At 48.1% G+C, this 19,491-nt stretch overlaps 1 protein-coding gene across 5 annotated transcripts in view; it reads right to left on the minus strand.

Moving 5' to 3' along the window:
• Positions 1-11,231: 11,231 nt before the first annotated feature.
• The window catches only part of LOC121323218 (inactive phospholipase C-like protein 1), a 49,385-nt gene continuing 41,125 nt past the window's right edge, over positions 11,232-19,491 (minus strand). For 4 of the 5 annotated variants that reach the window (XM_041264134.1, XM_041264129.1, XM_041264133.1 and 1 more), the window contains 6 exons: positions 17,720-19,312; positions 16,941-17,300; positions 15,287-15,490; positions 12,995-13,070; positions 12,688-12,797; positions 11,232-11,895 (listed from right to left, as the gene is read on the minus strand). In XM_041264134.1, the coding sequence (XP_041120068.1) occupies positions 11,725-11,895; positions 12,688-12,797; positions 12,995-13,070; positions 15,287-15,490; positions 16,941-17,300; positions 17,720-19,312 (2,514 nt within the window). In that variant the 3' untranslated portion in view covers positions 11,232-11,724. Of the gene's footprint in view, positions 11,896-11,923; positions 12,532-12,687; positions 12,798-12,994; positions 13,071-15,286; positions 15,491-16,940; positions 17,301-17,719; positions 19,313-19,491 lie in introns of those variants that run through there. The other variant, XM_041264131.1, reaches the window with a different exon arrangement.

Below are 19,491 nucleotides of genomic sequence, written 5' to 3' on the forward strand. Positions count from 1 at the left end.
TCCCTGTGTTTCCCTCTATGTTTTTGCCTACACTTCCCTGTGTTTCCCTCTATGTTTTTGCCTACACTTCCCTGTGTTTCCCTCTATGTTTTTGCCTACACTTCCCTGTGTTTCCCTCTATGTTTTTTTAAAAAGTGGACCTTGTAAGGGCTGAACGCCGGTGTGGTCTGTAATGATCTCTGCCTTCATAACCCTTAACCCTCACTCCTGTCAATCTTTTACACTAAAACACATTTTTACACAAATATATTGCACTGCCTTTTTTTTCTTTTTAAATGTGTTTTTTATTACTTTTTCTATTTAACACAAACAAAAAAAAGGTGAAATATACAGCAATGTTGCATGTGGATTCTGTTTCCCTCACAAGCGTGCTGGACATTATAGCTCATGTACAGTGCTGTACGTATCCCTGTTTTATAGCTCAAGAACAGTGCTGTACATATCCCTGTTTGGGGGTGTTCACAGTATAGCTCATGTACAGTGCTGTACGTATCCCTGTTTGGGGGTGTTCACAGTACAGCTCATGTACAGTGCTGTACGTATCCCTGTTTGGGGGTGTTCACAGTACAGCTCATGTACAGTGCTGTACGTATCCCTGTTTGGGGATGTTCACAGTACAGCTCATGTACAGTGCTGTACGTATCCCTGTTTGGGGATGTTCACAGTACAGCTCATGTACAGTGCTGTACGTATCCCTGTTTGGGGATGTTCACAGTACAGCTCATGTACAGTGCTGTACGTATCCCTGTTTGGGGGTGTTCACAGTACAGCTCATGTACAGTGCTGTACGTATCCCTGTTTGGGGATGTTCACAGTACAGCTCATGTACAGTGCTGTACGTATCCCTGTTTGGGGATGTTCACAGTACAGCTCATGTACAGTGCTGTACGTATCCCTGTTTGGGGATGTTCACAGTACAGCTCATGTACAGTGCTGTACGTATCCCTGTTTGGGGATGTTCACAGTACAGCTCATGTACAGTGCTGTACGTATCCCTGTTTGGGGATGTTCACAGTATAGCTCATGTACAGTGCTGTACGTATCCCTGTTTGGGGGTGTTCACAGTACAGCTCATGTACAGTGCTGTACGTATCCCTGTTTGGGGATGTTCACAGTACAGCTCATGTACAGTGCTGTACGTATCCCTGTTTGGGGGTGTTCACAGTATAGCTCATGTACAGTGCTGTACGTATCCCTGTTTGGGGATGTTCACAGTATAGCTCATGTACAGTGCTGTACGTATCCCTGTTTGGGGGTGTTCACAGTATAGCTCATGTACAGTGCTGTACGTATCCCTGTTTGGGGATGTTCACAGTACAGCTCATGTACAGTGCTGTACGTATCCCTGTTTGGGGATGTTCACAGTATAGCTCATGTACATTGCTGTACGTATCCCTGTTTGGGGATGTTCACAGTACAGCTCATGTACAGTGCTGTACGTATCCCTGTTTGGGGATGTTCACAGTATAGCTCATGTACAGTGCTGTACGTATCCCTGTTTGGGGGTGTTCACAGTATAGCTCATGTACAGTGCTGTACGTATCCCTGTTTGGGGATGTTCACAGTACAGCTCATGTACAGTGCTGTACGTATCCCTGTTTGGGGGTGTTCACAGTATAGCTCATGTACAGTGCTGTACGTATCCCTGTTTGGGGGTGTTCACAGTATAGCTCATGTACAGTGCTGTACGTATCCCTGTTTGGGGATGTTCACAGTACAGCTCATGTACAGTGCTGTACGTATCCCTGTTTGGGGATGTTCACAGTATAGCTCATGTACAGTGCTGTACGTATCCCTGTTTGGGGATGTTCACAGTATAGCTCATGTACAGTGCTGTACGTATCCCTGTTTGGGGGTGTTCACAGTATAGCTCATGTACAGTGCTGTACGTATCCCTGTTTGGGGGTGTTCACAGTACAGCTCATGTACAGTGCTGTACGTATCCCTATACAGCATTAGCTTTAGTCTTTCTTTCCTTTCTAAAGTCAACGCCGTCATATGCTCTTTCAGAGTGGGCTATCTGCCCTTGTGGTTGTGGAGCAGCCCCACAATCCTACAGCTTCCAGGATTGGAGAATCTATTATGTGCTTAGGGATTGATGAAAGATTGGAGACAATTTGCTTGGAGGTTTTATGTGAGGCTTGCTGAGAAACTGCCCGCCACTGCATATACAAGCAATGACACTCGATTTACTAATACTGCGGATAAAATGGCACCAGCAGCACTTTGAAATGGGACACTGCATCCTTCTCAAACCTGTTACCACTGTGCACCCCTCTCATTGTGTGTAAACACTGTCACCTAGTGGCAAGAGAGGGGAAATCTGTGCATGTAAATTAGATCTGCTGTGACAGCTTTTCAGGTGCAAGTGGCACCCATATAGAAGTTTTTCATTGTAAAATTGTACAGTAATACACACCCCACCACACCTGGCTGTATCTATTATCCTATTCAAGCTCTAAGCTCACACCACCCCTGAACATCAAACCAGCAGATAAGCAAGAAGCAGAGCATTGAGCAGGACTGGAGATACAGTATCAAACAAGAACCAGCTTTCAAAGACTGTGGCTTTCCAAAACACATCAGCACAGCATCCCAGAGAAACAAACCATCACATGTGTGTTTACTTCTCTCTTATTTGTTTCCCCTCCGTTGCGAGGACAATGTGTTTCTCGAGCTGCGTTCAAATGCCCCTCTCCCTCCATGGGATGCACAAACTGCCTGGGCTTTGAAGTCAAGACCCATAAATAGCTGATTAAAGCCTACGTTAGTTTAAATATAAGACTAAGCCCAGAGAGCAGTTATTTCAGGGTGCCGGAACCACAGGCAGAAAACCAAGAGTCTGAGAATTGCTATAATGAAATTAGAGGGCTGGCTTTTCTGTGGGGAGACAGAGAAGCAAAAACCTCAGAGCCAGTTCTTCTGTTAACTTCTAACAGACAGTAGCAAAGACATAGCACACAAACGCTAGGCAGTAATACTCCAAAATAATACAGCCAGCTATCAAAGTCAAAGACTTAGGTGAACCAAGTTTCTCAAAGACCCTTTGAAGCAGACAGACCCTACCCTAAAGACAGTCACTGCCCAGTCCAACCAAAGTCCACCCTCAGTGCTGGACTGTTGCATTGTTCCTCAGTGGTGTTTTTTCCAGATGCCAGTTGGGGCGTTTAATGACACCATCTTCTGGAAGCTCTGTGGCATTACAACTAACCCAAAATAAACAATGCACATTCCAAATCTTCACTAGCATATAAATTTGCAGTGATACCCTTCACATCTGGGATTAGCAGATATTGCGGGATTCAGCTCAGGGCTCATTTACTGCCAGAAGTCAGTCCCGTAACCCTGGTATTCATCCCACAGATATCACTGTTTCAATAACAAACGCAGGGTGGGTTCTGCATGCCTCGCTGTTGAAAGCAATGCTGCTGAGCGGTCTGTGAAGTAATGCAAGCTCTCTGTGCTCAGCGTCTCCTCAGTACAGACCCTCCCCTAGCCCTGGGCAGTGATAGCTTTGTTTGTGTGCCGCGCTGTCCTTGATTAAAGAGACGCGTGGGCGGTGAAATGAACTATAAACAGTGCAGCTCATGATTATACAGAGACGAGCGGGGTCAGGCCAGCACTGAAGTTTAGGAAAAGGGCAACAGAGCGCTTTTACTCTTGTGTTGCCAATGACATGTCCAGTTTGGCACAATTAGCTGCCAGCAGTGATTCCTGCTTGCCTATTTTAGCATACTGATGATGATATGCCAGTATATGAACCAACACCATGGTCGTCTATATCTGTGCCAGTGTGCAAATGCATCCAGACCACTGTTCTCACTGTTTGCAATACTGGTTCTAATTCCATTGTGTTACCATTTCTGGAGATGCAGTGTTCTGCTAGTGTTCGTCTAGCTTGGCATCCTTCTGCGCTGGGTAGTGGATCTGCCACATATGGTTTCTTTAGGATAATGCACTGGGTAACTTGAACATTGCTGTGCTTTAACTAGTGAACACTTCCATAAGGGATTCATTGTAAATGAGCAGTGAAAAGCTGGTGACTGATTCAGGGTAACGCACTGGGTATTGGATCTGCTGTTTGTGTTTCTACATTGTAATGCATTTTGGGATGAAAATGAGATCCCTATGGGACTCTGTAAGGATCGCTGTGGTTATCCTAAAGTTGTGGCTTAATTTTCCTCCCCTTTAATTACCTGTTTAAATCCCACTTGAACTCTATCCAACACACAGCGCAGATGGCAGTGTGCGTCTTGTCGGGTACAGTAGAGTTCAGTAGTCTTTCAGCAGTTCTACATTTGAGCTTGCCCTCCAATCACCACCAACATACAGTATATTTAACAGTAAACAGATATTTTACAGTAAACACATATTTAACAACAAACCCAGTTTACACAAAGCTTGCAATTCTACACTGAAATAATGGCAGCGTGGTGCAGCGAGCGCTGATGAACTCATCTTTCATTAGGCTGACTGTACGTGAGGATTTGGGATAACAGGGACCTGAAGGCTCAGATAACGTATTCAATATACACATCTTTACCAGAGCTTTACCCTTGTCGTGTGTACACAATATAAACACAAGGAAGGTTATGTATACGATGCATTCACCCTGCTCTAACACACATATACTAAGCTAGAGTGCTGGCATATTGAGTTAAAGACATTAGTGCAAGACTAAGCATGCAATAGCAGGAGTCTGCCGTGTAGATGGCGCTGCTGCTTTATGAAATGTATATTTATACAGACACAGCAGGCAACGGCGACTGAAGCTATATATTAGTCATTCCACTGCAGAACAAAACGGATACAAGATTAAAGAAAGCGAGGAGATCGGAGTGCTGCAGGGAGCGGACCGGGATGTGGGGAATTTGGGGTGGTGTTTGCAGCAGTACGGGACACTTGGTGCACTGGGAACGAGACTAAAGAGAAATCGGGACGTGAGGAGCTGAAGACGAGCAGCTGAGCGGCGTGGACTGGAGAGAAGTGAAAAGACGAGCACTGTGTGAGAGAGAGCTGCCCAAGACGCTGCACTGGGAGTTGTGGGTCGTTATCCACCAGCTAAGTGTTGTGGTGCATTATGCTTAAACTGCAGTAGAGTCACACACCTTCTCATTGAGCTATTGTTACTTTTTATTATAACTTATCAACTGAGTCTTTTCCCTGTTCCCTGCCTTACATTATAGCCAGAATGAAATTGACGCCGGGCTGTATTTTACTGCTACAAATGCTGTTAGGTTATACTTGGCTGCTACACTAGACAGTGCTGCTAGACTGTATCTGTTGCTAAACTACACAATGCTGCTAGGTTATATCTGCTACTAGATTATACTGTGTATCTATATATAGAGCTAGATATGTGTATTGATATGTTTAATTTTAATTAGCAATTCTATTAATAGTGATCTCTCTGGGTTTACTATACTATTTTAATTTGTTGTATAAATTAGCAGAGTAATTGAAATGTGTTGAAGTGCACTGATCCTTTGCTTTTATTTTTATCAGGAAACCTGTGTTGTGTGCAATATCCAATTTTTTTCGAGAGTGGAGGGCCTGCTCAGTTCCAGATTAAAACGTTTCTTTCTCCACTCTATTGACTCTGTGGAAGGCTCAGTGTTAGTCTGTTGGCTTGGACTGAGTAGTGGAGTGGCGCCCCCTATTGGAAAGGGATAATTGAGCAGTTTTGAAATTTGGAGTGGCAGGAGATTGGAACCACGTCCCCTACTGACAATCCAGCCAGGGCAAGTGTAATATTGAATAAGGACTGGTCATGCACATTTTACTGTTCTACTTTGACTTTTCTTGTTAGTGATGAGGTGTGCTATACTAATGCCAAGTTTTGAATATAACCTGTTTTTAATAAAGAATTGCATATTATTTCTTGTCTGTGATCCTTGATGTGGGCTAGTTGCTGCCCCCCCTTTGTTGATGATTCAAACCTGTGTTGATGAAAGTAGAAGGTACTTATAGTACAGAATTCCTTATTTTCTTTAAACATAAGGTGGCGTAGTCTGGCTATATTCATTCCTGGGGGTGCAACAGTTACTGGGAAATGTAACTTGTGAAGTTATCTTTCTATTACATGCTTGTATTGATTCTTTCAAGTAGATTTCAGTACTCCATGACTTCCAGTGATTCATACCCGCTTGGTTCTGACACCTTGATTAACGTCCAGTGCTGGAATGGATAACGCAGACCTCATTGGCTGGTACAGAGCCGACACGGTGCAGTGTTTGTTAACGTCCTCAGTCTCTGCGTTCATTTAAGTGTGTAATATAATTTAAAAATCTAATTTGGAGCCATGCGTAGAATACCTGACACTTCCACACATACACACCTTCATTCTACCACAGAAAATCTTGCCAATGAATACATCCCTACACCTCTAGAATACAACAGCTGTCATTTCTTTAATGTGACCACCAGAGGGCAGTAGAAGCTGAGCAATCTGGCTATTGACCAATGTAATCCAGGACATGATATGCGTGGTAACATGACTGACACAACAGAGACAATTCCACCCTAAATACAAGAGCATAGAAGAAGGAAGTGATGAGCGCCTGTCTGGATCTGAAAGCTCTTCACAGTTTAATAATAGAAGGGAGAAAGCTCTTGCTGTTTCAATGATGTGCAGTAGTGCTGTTTCCTTATCGATCTGTGCATCAGAAGTTTAAAGTGAGCTGCAAAAAAAGTGACCAGTCATATCTGGTTGATAAAGTGCTGCAATATTTGTTCTCAAAGTGAAAAGTAATATCAGTTTTATGACCCCCCCCCCCCCCCCCCCCCCCCCCCCCCCCCCTGTGTTTCTAACTCTAAACTGGCTATATTGTTATCAGCAATCACACTGCCTGCCTGTTACATATCGCTGTTACAATGTAGTTGTGGTTACCTAGTGGTTGATGGATGTCTCTGGTTAGACACGACTTATCAGACTGATATGACACCCCAGGAAGCTGAATCTTTGCTGGAAAAGTACTGAATATCTCTGGGTGCAGTAACAACACACCACCTCCAGGCGGCTGCATTCATGTACAATATGTGTAATATATGACTACAGTGAGGTCTGCTCAGTGATCCTTTGGGGTCTCGATTATCAAAAGGGGAATGAAATCCAGTGAACAAAAAAATCTCTGGGATTTACAATGTGTACCTGTGCATCACCATGCTTGCACTAAGCATTAATGAACTTTGCTGTGCTTTTACTGTGGGAATGTTTTATAAGGGCTGCAGCAGAGATGTCACCGCGGGGACAATTAAACATAATGTCAGCTTCAAAATGTAACCTCAGCAAATCAAATGTGAGTGAAATCCATACCTGCAGCTTTGTCATTAGATAGCGACAGCTTTAATCTCTCTCCACTCCTCACCCAAGGATCTGGCATTGGTGTCAGAGACTCTTGTGCCAGGGTTCCTGAGAAGTAACCATGAAGCTATTGAAAGCCAGTAAGTGCAGTGTAATCACTGGGTGATTGCAATCCACAGATTATAGGCTGTGCCGTGGTGCTGCTGGGGAACAGGGTCTGCTGTCTGCAGGGCTTCTCAATCTCCCCCAGCGAAACACCCCAACCCCTGCAACTGCTCTTAGTTCATTCAGTCCTGAATCTGGCTTGTTTGGACCACTGTAACCAGAGTATTTTCTTGCCTTTTCTAATTCTTATTATTATTATGAAATGCTGATTGTTACACATCAGGAATGTATTCGGTGAAGAGGTGGCTATCTTGACATGTTGCTGTGGCAAAGTGCCCACCCCTGTGTGTATTTTGTGTTGTGTGTTAATGTTGGTGTATAGTCATTGGTACACGGGATATAAACGGGTCTGTGTAACTCAAGTGTTTAAAATGTATATTTGTATTTAGGCATGAGGATTGCACAGCACTTCACGTGCAAGTAAAAAGTAATAATATGTGAGCACGGGGAATTGCACTTTATTAATTCACATGCAGTTGTACCGAGACTCCAATTGAATGATTGATTAGCAATCGAGTCTCGGTACAGCTGCATGTTTTCACCCACTCGGGGTTGTTGTGTGTTCGGTGAGTGGAGACGGAGGTAATAAGAATAAAATAATAACGTAAAGTAAAATATCAGCTCACCCTTTTGTTTGTCTGTTTATTTTGGCTACCAGGGCCGTGTCCTGTGTTTTGGTTTGTTACAACCTTTTTATTTACTGTTCTGTTAATTCATTAAATGCTGAGCGCAAGCAAGCAAGCACTCAGCTTCCCCAAAACTCCACCTCTCTGATTATTTCCTGGTTCCTGTTTCTGGTCTGGCATCCCCCACTCCAGCAGTCTTTGTGACAGTTACTCATATCAAAACAGTATAGTACTGGGGGCTCCTGGAGGTCACCGGTTCGAGTCCAGGCTATTCCACTGCCGACCGTGGACGGGAGCTCCCAGGGGGCCCGCACACAATTTGGGCTAACAATGTGTAGTGTATATACTGTATTGTAGTGTCTATACTGTGGTATGTGTCGGTATGACTCATCCCCTGCCAGCATGCGTCATGTAAACACTGCTTCTCTCCTGAAAGGGAAGCTGTTATCAGAATGTGGGGAGGGCTTTGCAGCAGAGAGAGGCTCGACTGACCTCATCAATCATTAGAGGGCCTGTTGCTCAGGCGGTGTGGTTCACCTGTGTGATTGTATCAAGCTGTAACCACTGCAGCATGATCGCTGTTCGCCTGTGTGATTGTATCAAGCTGTAACCACTGCAGCATGATCGCTGTTCACCTGCGTGATTGTATGAAGCTGTAACCCCTGCAGCATGATCGCTGTTCACCTGCGTGATTGTATCAAGCTGTAACCCCTGCAGCATGATCGCTGTTCACCTGCGTGATTGTATCAAGCTGTAACCCCTGCAGCATGATCGCTCTTTGCCTGCGTGATTGTATCAAGCTGTAACCCCTGCAGCATGATCGCTGTTCGCCTGCGTGATTGTATCAAGCTGTAACCCCTGCAGCATGATTGCTGTTCACCTGCGTGATTGTATCAAGCTGTAACCCCTGCAGCATGATCGCTGTTCACCTGCGTGATTGTATCAAGCTGTAACCCCTGCAGCATGATCGCTCTTTGCCTGCGTGATTGATGGGGGTCAGTAAGCTGCAGTTTAACAGCCACGTGATCTGTGGCTGCCACTGTGCTAGCTTGTATTCGTCACTACAGGGAAGCAGCAACAATGCAACCACTTCCCCAGTCTGGTGTTAGTCCAAGGTTCAACAGGGAGCTCAGCCTGAGTCACAGGACACCCTGTCAGCCTGGCTAGATCCTCCTGGCAAAGGAGGTTCATACCACAGTAGATTGTAACCCTAACCCTGTTTGGTCCTGTGCTTGTGTTCTGTTACTCAGGCCCTCTAGTTCTGCTTTAATAACAGCAACAACTCGTCAGACACAGAAATGAGGCGCGGACACGGGGAACAAAAGATCACTTTGTTTAGTATGGAACACATACGTACATTTGTTAATGAAATCCAATACAAACTAGCTTTTTAAAATAAAAGCAATGTTTTAAATAAATGTCCTTTACAGCAAAAAAAAAAAAGGAACAATAAAAACTGAGTAGCAGTAGTTTGGTTAGAGGTGACATTAAGATAGTTAGAGAGAAAGAGAGAGATTAAGACTTCACAGACTATAAGAGTGAATGGAGAAAGTGCACGCTACTCATTAATCACATGCATGCTATCCCACTGGGGTGCTCTACTACAGTGACATCAACAGTGTAAACGCTCCATTGCTTTGGCTGTACTGCAGAGAAGTCCTCTGGCAGTTCACTGCCAGAAACACTCAGACAGGCTCTCTGCAGGAGGGCTGACAGTAAAGCTTGTGTTAAATTAAATAGGTTACAACAAGTTGAAGCCAATAGATACGCGTAGTGTTTCTGCATTTAAAGACACGTGTCACAGGTGGGTTCACATGTACAGAGCTCTGCTTCTGCTCTTTCAGCCAGGAAGCTACAGTTACAGCCAGTTCTCAAAAGGGTTGAGAGCTCAGGTAGCAGGAGTACTTCAAAGAGACACTCTACAGTGCAGTCGCTTAGGGTCCTACTTTAAGGAAACAAAGAGATTGAGTGACTGATCAGGAACACTATCTCACAACCTGTTTTATTTATTTGTTTGCGCTCCTTTTGAAAGCCCTGTGGAGCAGCCCACACAGTGACAGTGAGCCTCACCCGGACACAACAGCTCATTAAAGACATCTTAGAAAGAACACCAGCCACAGGTCTCTTCCAATGCAGCTACACACACAGTGCAGAGCGACACTGTACATCTTCATTTTATAGGATTTTTAAATAGCAATAAATAAATCAATACATCTCTAGCGTTATCAATAGAATATTGTTGAAATAATACTTACATAAAATGCCATCTGTATTGCATCATATTGTACTAAACACAATCTAGCAGTGACTGTGCCCAAAGAACCAATGAACATACAGCATCATTTAACAGTCTTAAACAGTGTTTATGAAGGGAAGAGGAGTTCAGACTGGCAAAGACAGGATGTAAATAGCTATTCTCCACTGTTAATGGTACATCTGGATGGTGGGATTTTATTGACCATGTCCAGTAACCCCCCCCCCCCCCCCCCCCTCTAGGAATGGTATTGACCATGTTCCATGTTCAGTAGCCCACCCCCCAGGAATGGTATTGCCTATGTCTAGTAGAGCTTCTGCTTCCCTTATGAAAAAATTTCAATTATATATATACCAAAAATCAACCACTTTACCCTATCAAAATGTGCTATGACTATATAAATATAGAGCTCACATTTACAAATATGTTACTAAATATATTAAATTGAATAAAAAATGTGTTACTATACGGTGTAAGAGCAACGTATCTAAAGTTTACAGCACACAATACTGTAGACAATGTCACTTGGCTGCTTATTAACACTAACAGAGAGTTAGCTGCATTATTTATATAGATACTCTTCACTGCTAACATGTATGCTCCTATACTGAACCACAATACTAAATGAGTTCTATCAATCTGTATTGCCTCCCTTATAATGGGTTCCCATAGTAAAAGCATAGTGAAGTGGAATAAAGCACAAAGAGGTCTGGTAAAGCATAGGGAAGCATTGTAAAGCACAGATAGATATGGTAAAGCATAGGGAAGCATTGTAAAGCACGGAGACGTGTGGTAAAGCATAAGGAAGCATTGTAAAGCACAGAGAGGTCTGGAAAAGCATAGGGAAGCATTGTAAAGCACAGAGAGGTATGGTAACGCATAGGGAAGCATTGTAAAGCACAGAGAGGTATGGTAACGCATAGGGAAGCATTGTAAAGCACAGAGAGGTATGGTAAATCACAGTACAGTGTAATCATGGGAAACCATGTGGGAAAACTGCAAAATGACCATGCAAATTTACTGTGGTAAACTTTTATAAGGGCTTCTCCTCTGCACAGGACTGTGAGTACACTGCACTGGTCTGTGTGCATTGCTACTGTGCTACAGGCCAGGCAGCACACATCCCTCAGTGACATCGAGACGCCTCCTATTGGACACAGCAGAGGACTGGAAACATGAGGGACATGAACCCGGGCCTGTCCAGAGACAGAGCCTCCCTCCCACTCTGTCTCCTTGATCCCTGAATTCACTAAGACATCACATTCTAATTGCCCCACTTCCCAATCTCACCATCCTCTAGCCTTCCACTGGTTATGTCCCGTTCAGATTGGGTCACGTCTCCAGGCCCCACCCCGCTCTTCCCCAATGCCGCTGGTTCATATCCGCCTGTTCCCCTCTCCACTCTCCCTATTCTTGATGCTCTTCAGGCCCATCATTGCCTTGCTGTCCTCCGGCTGGCTCAGTCCACAGGAGAGGCAAGCCAGCTCGAGCTGCTTGAGTGAGTCCAGCGCCTCGGCCTTTGCACTGCGCAGCAGATCACCCTGCCCCTGGAGAGAAACGGAGAGACACAGGGTGAGACAGGGGATCACCCTGACCCTGGAGACAGACGGAGAGACACCGGGTGAGACAGGCGATCACCGTGCCCCTGGAGAGAGACGGAGAGACACAGGGTGAGACAGGGGATCACCCTGCCCCTGGAGAGAGACGCAGGGTGAGACTGGGGATCACCCTGCCCCTAGAGAGAGATGGAGAGACACACAGTGTGAGACAGGGGATCACCCTGCCCCTGGAGAGAGACGGAGAGACACAGGGTGAGACAGGGGATCACCCTGACCCTGGAGACAGACGGAGAGACACCGGGTGAGACAGGCGATCACCCTGCCCCTGGAGAGAGACGGAGAGACACAGGGTGAGACAGGGGATCACCCTGCCCCTGGAGAGAGACGGAGAGACACAGGGTGAGACAGGGGATCGCCCTGCCCCAGGAGAGACGCAGAGACACACAGGGTGAGGCTAACATACTGGTACAACCGTCAAAGGACTGAGGACACCTGGGTCACCGTCACACATCACTATTGTCTTCACTCACAGTTTGAAAGTCGACTTTAATCCATCTACAGGATTTCTTATGTTCTCTGTCATTCTCCATTGTTGTTTTTTCTTAGATCAATATGCCGGGATTGCTAAATAGCAAAAAGACAAAGAGTTCCCAAAAACGTTTTACCCATTTTGGACCTCCTCTCCCATGCCTCCTTCCCCCTCTCCCTCCCCTCCCCCTCCCTCTCCCATGCCTCCTTTCCCCTCTCCCCCCTTCCCCTCCCCCTCCCTCTCCCTCTCACTTTGAGCACAGTGATGTTCCATGCGAAGTTCTCCACTGCCTTGTGCAGCTTGCGTCCCTTCAGTCCCTCCTTGGCTCCTAGCCGGTGAAGATCCTCATGAAACGCCATCGCTGATGGAGAGAGAGAAATGAGAGGGAAGAGGATGAGAGAGGGAAGAGAGGGAGGGAGAGCGAAGGAAAGAGGGTGAGAGAACTATTTCAATAGATATTTTCATGCAGACTGAACTAGCCTGGACAGTTGTCTGAGCTGAATGAAAAGGAGAGCACTGCAGCAGTGAGGGACCTCCTGTGAAAGCCCGCTTGCTTACCTGCTTTCTGCACCTGGGTGATCCTCTCATGAATGGAGTCTGCCGTCTCGAGCAGGAGCCGGTGTTCCTGGATCATCTGGAAACACAACGACACAGCGATCACCCCGTCAGTGTGTCACAGTCATTGAAGAGGACCGACGAAACCAGACACGACGTCCCTTAGAACAGTTTCCCACGCTTTCCCCCATGCTTTTCCCATGGTTATACTATCCGTTTACTGTACTACGTTTTTGGGGTTTGCTTTGTTTTTTAATATGCTTTACCATACCTATCTGGGCTTCACCATGCTTCACCATGCTTGCACTAGGCTTTATTACACTGCTGCGCTTTCACTATGGAAATTCTACTGTAAGGGTCTTTTTTAGAAGTCTAGCAAACTGCCTGCACACTGGACTCCTGCCAGTGCCTGGACATTTTAAGGGATTTTCAGTGACACAACTCATCTGTTAATGTATATATTACTGGGGATCTGCAGTCCCATTAACTGGATTATTTTCAATCCCTCTCCCATAACCCGGCTCTTTTTACAAAGCATTAAGTAGCAGCACGGCCTGTCAAGTACTGTGTTTATTTATCTGCAGCCTATCCCCCTATCTCACTGGTAATGCTCACAGGACTGCTAACCAGCAAGAGAATGCTTTGCTCCCCAGACACAGCTCTGAATGCTTTCTGTGCTGAACATCTTTAGCTGTCACTTGTGCTTATTCTACCCACAGATTCATCACTCAGGAGCCCCCGTTCTCATGCTCCCTGCTCCAGCGCGGTCTGGAATGGATCTGTTAGTGTGGCTGGGAGCTACATAAAAAGTTAAAGCACAAAACTTCCATATTATTGTTTTAAAAGAAATTACTTTCAGAACAGATTTGCTATGGCTGCTATGAGCAGGAAATGTGGACTAGTGATTAGAGCTGAGGGACTGGGAGTGAGGCAGTGTGGTCTAGTGATTACAGCTGAGAGACTGGAAGGGAGGCAGTGTGGTCTAGTGGTTAGAGCTGAGGGACTGGGAGTGAGGCAGTGTGGTCTAGTGGTTAGAGTTGAGGGACTGGGAGGGAGGCAGTGTGGTCTAGTGGTTAGAGCTGAGGGACTGGGAGGGAGGCAGTGTGGTCTAGTGGTTAGAGCTGAGGGACTGGGAGGGAGGCAGTGTGGTCTAGTGGTTAGAGCTGAGGGACTGGGAGGGAGGCAGTGTGGTCTAGTGATTAGAGCTGAGAGACTGGGAGGGAGGCAGTGTGGTCTAGTGATTAGAGCTGAGGGACTGGGAGTGAGGCAGTGTGGTCTAGTGATTAGAGCTGAGGGACTGGGAGTGAGGCAGTGTGGTCTAGTGGTTAGAGCTGAGGGACTGGGAGGGAGGCAGTGTGGTCTAGTGGTTAGAGCTGAGAGACTGGAAGGGAGGCAGTGTGGTCTAGTGATTACAGCTGAGAGACTGGAAGGGAGGCAGCGTGGTCTAGTGATTAGAGCTGAGGGACTGGGAGTGAGGCAGTGTGGTCTAGTGATTAGAGCTGAGGGACTGGGAGTGAGGCAGTGTGGTCTAGTGATTACAGCTGAGAGACTGGAAGGGAGGCAGTGTGGTCTAGTGATTAGAGCTGAGGGACTGGGAGTGAGGCAATGTGGTCTAGTGCTTGTAGCTGTGGACTGGAAGGGAGGCAGTTTGGTCTAGTACAGTTTGATATGTTTATTATTCTCTGTAGCTCAGCAAGAGGATTGTTAAAACAGGCTTTGGATCCTTCAGTTTTCAAGTGGAGTTAAAGGGCCTAAAAAAGCAACATTACCAAGAAAAGAGTGAGATGAATGCCTGAGTGTATGTGAGGCCTGCGTCTGAACCACAGGGTCGTGATGGTCGTGTGTGTGTGGAAAGGGGGAAATGTTTCAGCAGCATTGTAGTTGTGATTTAAACAGGTCTAAAGCAGGGGGTTACTGAGGGAGTGGCTGCAAAGGCTTGGCTTCCCTGCCCATTGAATAAATTGAGAGGCAAGGGCTGGACGCAGACTGCTAACCTCACAGTTCAACGCAAACGCCTTACCATTCAATTAAAGAGCAAGCTGTACAGTCGAGAGGTGAGCACAAGCAAGAGATCCGTTGCCAAGGGAGAGAGGTGGCCCTTATAAAGGGATACCACCGTGCATTTGCTGTTTTCCCAATGCATTTCCCATAGTTTACCATGGTTTGTCAGGTATTTAAATTTGCTTTACTACATCTCTCTGTGCTTTCTAATGCTTCCCTATACTTTACCATGCTTTCTCTGTGCTATGACACTTTGCTGTGATTTTACAATGGGGGGTCAAGGGGGGGTCTTACCAAGTCGTAGGAGTGCAGCAGTTTGCGGGTGGCCTCGGGCAGGCTGCCCTGGGGCTCCAGATAGGGGTAGCTGTCCCTCACAGTGAGCGTGGCCCCCGGGGGTCCCTCTCCGCTCTGCAGACGGGACGAGAGGCTCAGGATGCACTGCTTCAGGTTGGAGAGCAGGGACAGGCCACACAGCTCCTTGAAACACACCGTGGCGTTCTGCCCCAGAGAAACACAGAGATACACAGGCACTGAGACACTGCAGTACAAAGAAAAAAACTACAACTGCTCCAGGACAGAGGGGTGCACTGAGTATTTTGAGGAGGCAGTGGGGTGTAGTTAGTAATACACACAGCTGGATACAGAGCCCAGCAGATGGTAATTAAAACTAAGGAACATTAAGGTTGTTTCTTTTTAATGTCTGCAGTGTCATGTCTGTACAAAATGTATTTGAACACTTCTTGCTATATGACCCTTTAATTTGAAGCTTCGGTTTGTTTTCAAGTTAAACTGCACTTTGCTACCAATGGACTCCTAGGCACACTCTCCCCCCTCTCCCATGAACTCAATGGAAAGAGTACCAGAGATTCCTGGGAACATGTTGCAGCCCTATGCACCTTTTAGAAGATACATTTAAGGACTTTACAGTACTGAACAATAAGCAGCTCTGGGAACAGTAATCAGAATAACAACCTCCCTGTCGCTCCAAGTAGGAAGCCTGCAGTTGAAAACAAACAGCCTGCTTTCTGCTGAAGCAGGACCGCACAGAAGAGTAAAACAACTGAACACCACATCAAACCCCCCAGGAATCCCACCAACACCCCCTCCCAGGAATCTCATCCAACACCACCACCCCCCCAGGAATCTCATCCATCACCACCCTGCCAGGAATCTCATCCAACACCACCCCACCAGGAATCTCATCCAACACCACCCCACCAGGAATCTCAACCAACACCACCCCCCCCAGGAATCTCATCCAACACCACCCCCCAGGAATCTCATCCAACACCACCCCCCAGGAATCTCATCCAACACCCCACCAGGAATCTTATCCAATACCACCCCCCCAGGAATCTCATCCAACACCACCCCCCAGGAATCTCATCCAACACCACCCCCCAGGAATCTCATCCAACACCAACCCCCAGGAATCTCATCCAACACCACCCTCCAGGAATCTCATCCAACACCAACCCCCAGGAATCTCATCCAACACCACCCCCCCAGGAATCTCATCCAACACCAACCCCCAGGAATCTCATCCAACACCACCCTCCAGGAATCTCATCCAACACCAACCCCCAGGAATCTGATCCAACACCACCCTCCAGGAATCTCATCCAACACCAACCCCCAAGAATCTCATCCAACACCAACCTGCAGGAATCTCATCCAACACCACCCCCCAGGAATCTCATCCAACACCCCCCCCAGGAATCTCATCCAACACCCCCCCCAGGAATCTCATCCAACACCACCCCACCCCCCAGGAATCTCATCCAACACCACCCCCCCAGGAATCTCATCCAACACCACCCCCCAGGAATCTCATCCAACACCACCCCCCCAGGAATCTCATCCAACACCACCCCCCAGGAATCTCATCCAACACCACCCCCCCAGGAATCCAGCACCACACGTGTCTCCGACTACGCCACCCCCTGACCTGCATGTTCTCCCGTGTGTCGGTGGCCTCTCTCAGAGGAGTCCCAGCCAGCCGGAACACCTCGTCCAGCGCTTTGAGGCCGGTGTTGCGGAGCACTGTGTACTCCCGGGCTCGCCTGCCCTTGCGCACCGACAGTCCTCTCTTGTGAGCTTTGCCGCCGCCTCGCCGGTTGGTGATGGCCACGTGCACGAAGAGAGAGGCGTGCTCCACGGGCTCCCCCGAAAAGGACAGCAGCGGCACGTGGCGGTACCCCGACTGCAGGCACTCGTAGGGGATGGTGTACTGCCCGATGAACTCATCCCCGATGCAGTCGTCATCCAGGACCACCAGGCGCAGCAGAGCCAGCTCAGGAAGGTTCACCTGGGCACAGGAGACAGTCAGGAGAGCGATCACACACACAGCAGCACAGTCAGAGCTCACTTACAGAACATCGGCTAGTGAAAGCACCTGGAACTGTATTCTTCTTATTCTTATTCTTATTAGTGGTAGTGGTAATAATAACACCTGATTTATGGATTTAGGAAGTACCTGCTTCTATAAAAAGCCCTGCCACTGATGTGCCACTGACACCCTGCCTCATTCTGAATGCCAGGAGTGCTGCTATCAGGCTGACAGGCAACATTATACTCCTCTCGGGGGTATTATTATTATTATTATTATTATTATGATGATGATGATGATGATGACGATGGTAGTATAGCAGTAATTATTATTATTATTTTTATTATTATAATTATTATTATTATTATTATTTTATGATTCATGCCCAGTAAGCGCACCTGAAAGTCGAAGCTCTCGTCGAACAGTGGGTCGTCCCCGTTCTGCGTGGCGGTGCGGGTCCTCTGCTCGACGCAGTCGGCTGGGATGCCATGGATCTCCACGCACACGTACGGGTCGATGACGTCGCCCTTGGCGCAGGCGCCGCGGGGCTTGGGGAAGTTCTGCCCGCTGATCACCTTGACCCGGAGGATCTGCGGCGGCACGCCCGGCACCGTGCCCATGGTGTTGGCGCTGAAGTAGGACACTTCCTCCCGCATCACAGCCGGCCGCAGCACGAAGCCGCAGCCCCCGTTCTGCTGGAACCAGCCCGTGTGCAGGTCCATCATGGGCCCCGGGGTCTGGTAGTTCATCGCAACCAGCTGGCAGCCACACTTCCAGAAGTCCTGGGGGTTGGGGTTGCTGGAGTCCACCCGCATGGCGCTGGGCCGCACCCGCATCAGGAAGCGCTTGTTGTAATTCACCAGCTCCTCCGGGCACTCGTTAGCCAGACGACCTGCCTCCACCTCGCCCAGCGAGCACACCTCCCAGCCCGCAACGCCCCCTCCACCGTTACTCCTGCAGGAGTCGTGGTCACGCCCTGGGGAGGAGCAATAGGAGCGCTGCCTGGATTTGCAGACAGCGATCAGGTCAGAGAGCTCTTTGCGGAGCTTCATCAACTTGGGTTCCACTGCCACTCCGTACTCTTCCTCAGCCTGCCTCCTCCCCAAGTCCTCCCCGCCCCCTCCCACCTCCTCCTCCTCCTCCTCCTCCTCATCTGTCACCTCCCCTTCTGAGGACTCTTGCTCAGCCGGCAGCTTCTTCCCCACCAGCAGCACCTTCCTCTTCAGCTTGTCAGGGGACAGTAGGTGGCCCGTGGCGGTGGCAGCTGCAGAGCTGTGGGTGTATAGCTTGCTGCCGAAGACTTTCTTCAGGTGCTGGGCCACCACTTTTTGCTGGTGAGGGGAGCACCTGTTTCCCAGATACAGCAGGAGAGGGTAGTCTGAGGATAGGAAGGCATACTTGTTGATCACCTCCAGGGCGCTGCGCAAGGCCAAGGGGCTGGAGAGGCTCTGGCGGCCCCCCACGACGGGCTCGTTCTCCGGGCCGTCCCCCACATCCAGCTCCAGGCAACGGCAGCCCATCCTGAGCGCCCGCACGAAGCCGGTGAAGTCAACGGGGCCCCGCAGCTGGTCCTCGATCAGGTAGGTGCGGTGCGAGGCGTTGACGTAGTAGTGCGACAGGGGCTGGCTCATATCCTGGCACACAGACTTGTGCTCGGGGTCAAAGATGGCACACTCGGAGGACAGCAGGTAGCGCGTGAAGCCGTCCACACCCAGCACTCCCCGGCTGCGCCCCTCCTCGGAGGGCTCGAAGCGGTTGATGATGTCCAGGCAGCTCTCCGGGGTGACCTGGGGCAGCCCCTGCTCTGCCTCCAGGAAGAGCCGCAGGTCCTGGGCATCCAGGCACTCCTTGTCCTTGGAGATCTGCACCAGCAGAAAGTAGACCTCGGGCCGCGTGCACAGCTCGCAGTACGCCTCCTGGAACTCTTCCTCCGTCACGCGCGTTGTCAGCTTCTCCTTGCTGCGCTGCAGCTCCTTGAACTTCAGCCGCACCTGGACAGAGTGAGGAGAAGTATCATGTTAGGTGTCATATCTATAATGTGGTATAGGATGCTATAGAAGCTGATTCCCACTCCACCAGAGCTTCGAGCGTCTATCCACAGGCTTTACAGCCCCTCTAACCTTGCGTGGGTGAAAGTCAAATTCTATCTCACACGCCACCCTATGTTAAG

The sequence above is a fragment of the Polyodon spathula genome, chromosome 11 (genome assembly GCF_017654505.1).
Source record: "Polyodon spathula isolate WHYD16114869_AA chromosome 11, ASM1765450v1, whole genome shotgun sequence".
NCBI classification, from domain to species: domain Eukaryota; kingdom Metazoa; phylum Chordata; class Actinopteri; order Acipenseriformes; family Polyodontidae; genus Polyodon; species Polyodon spathula.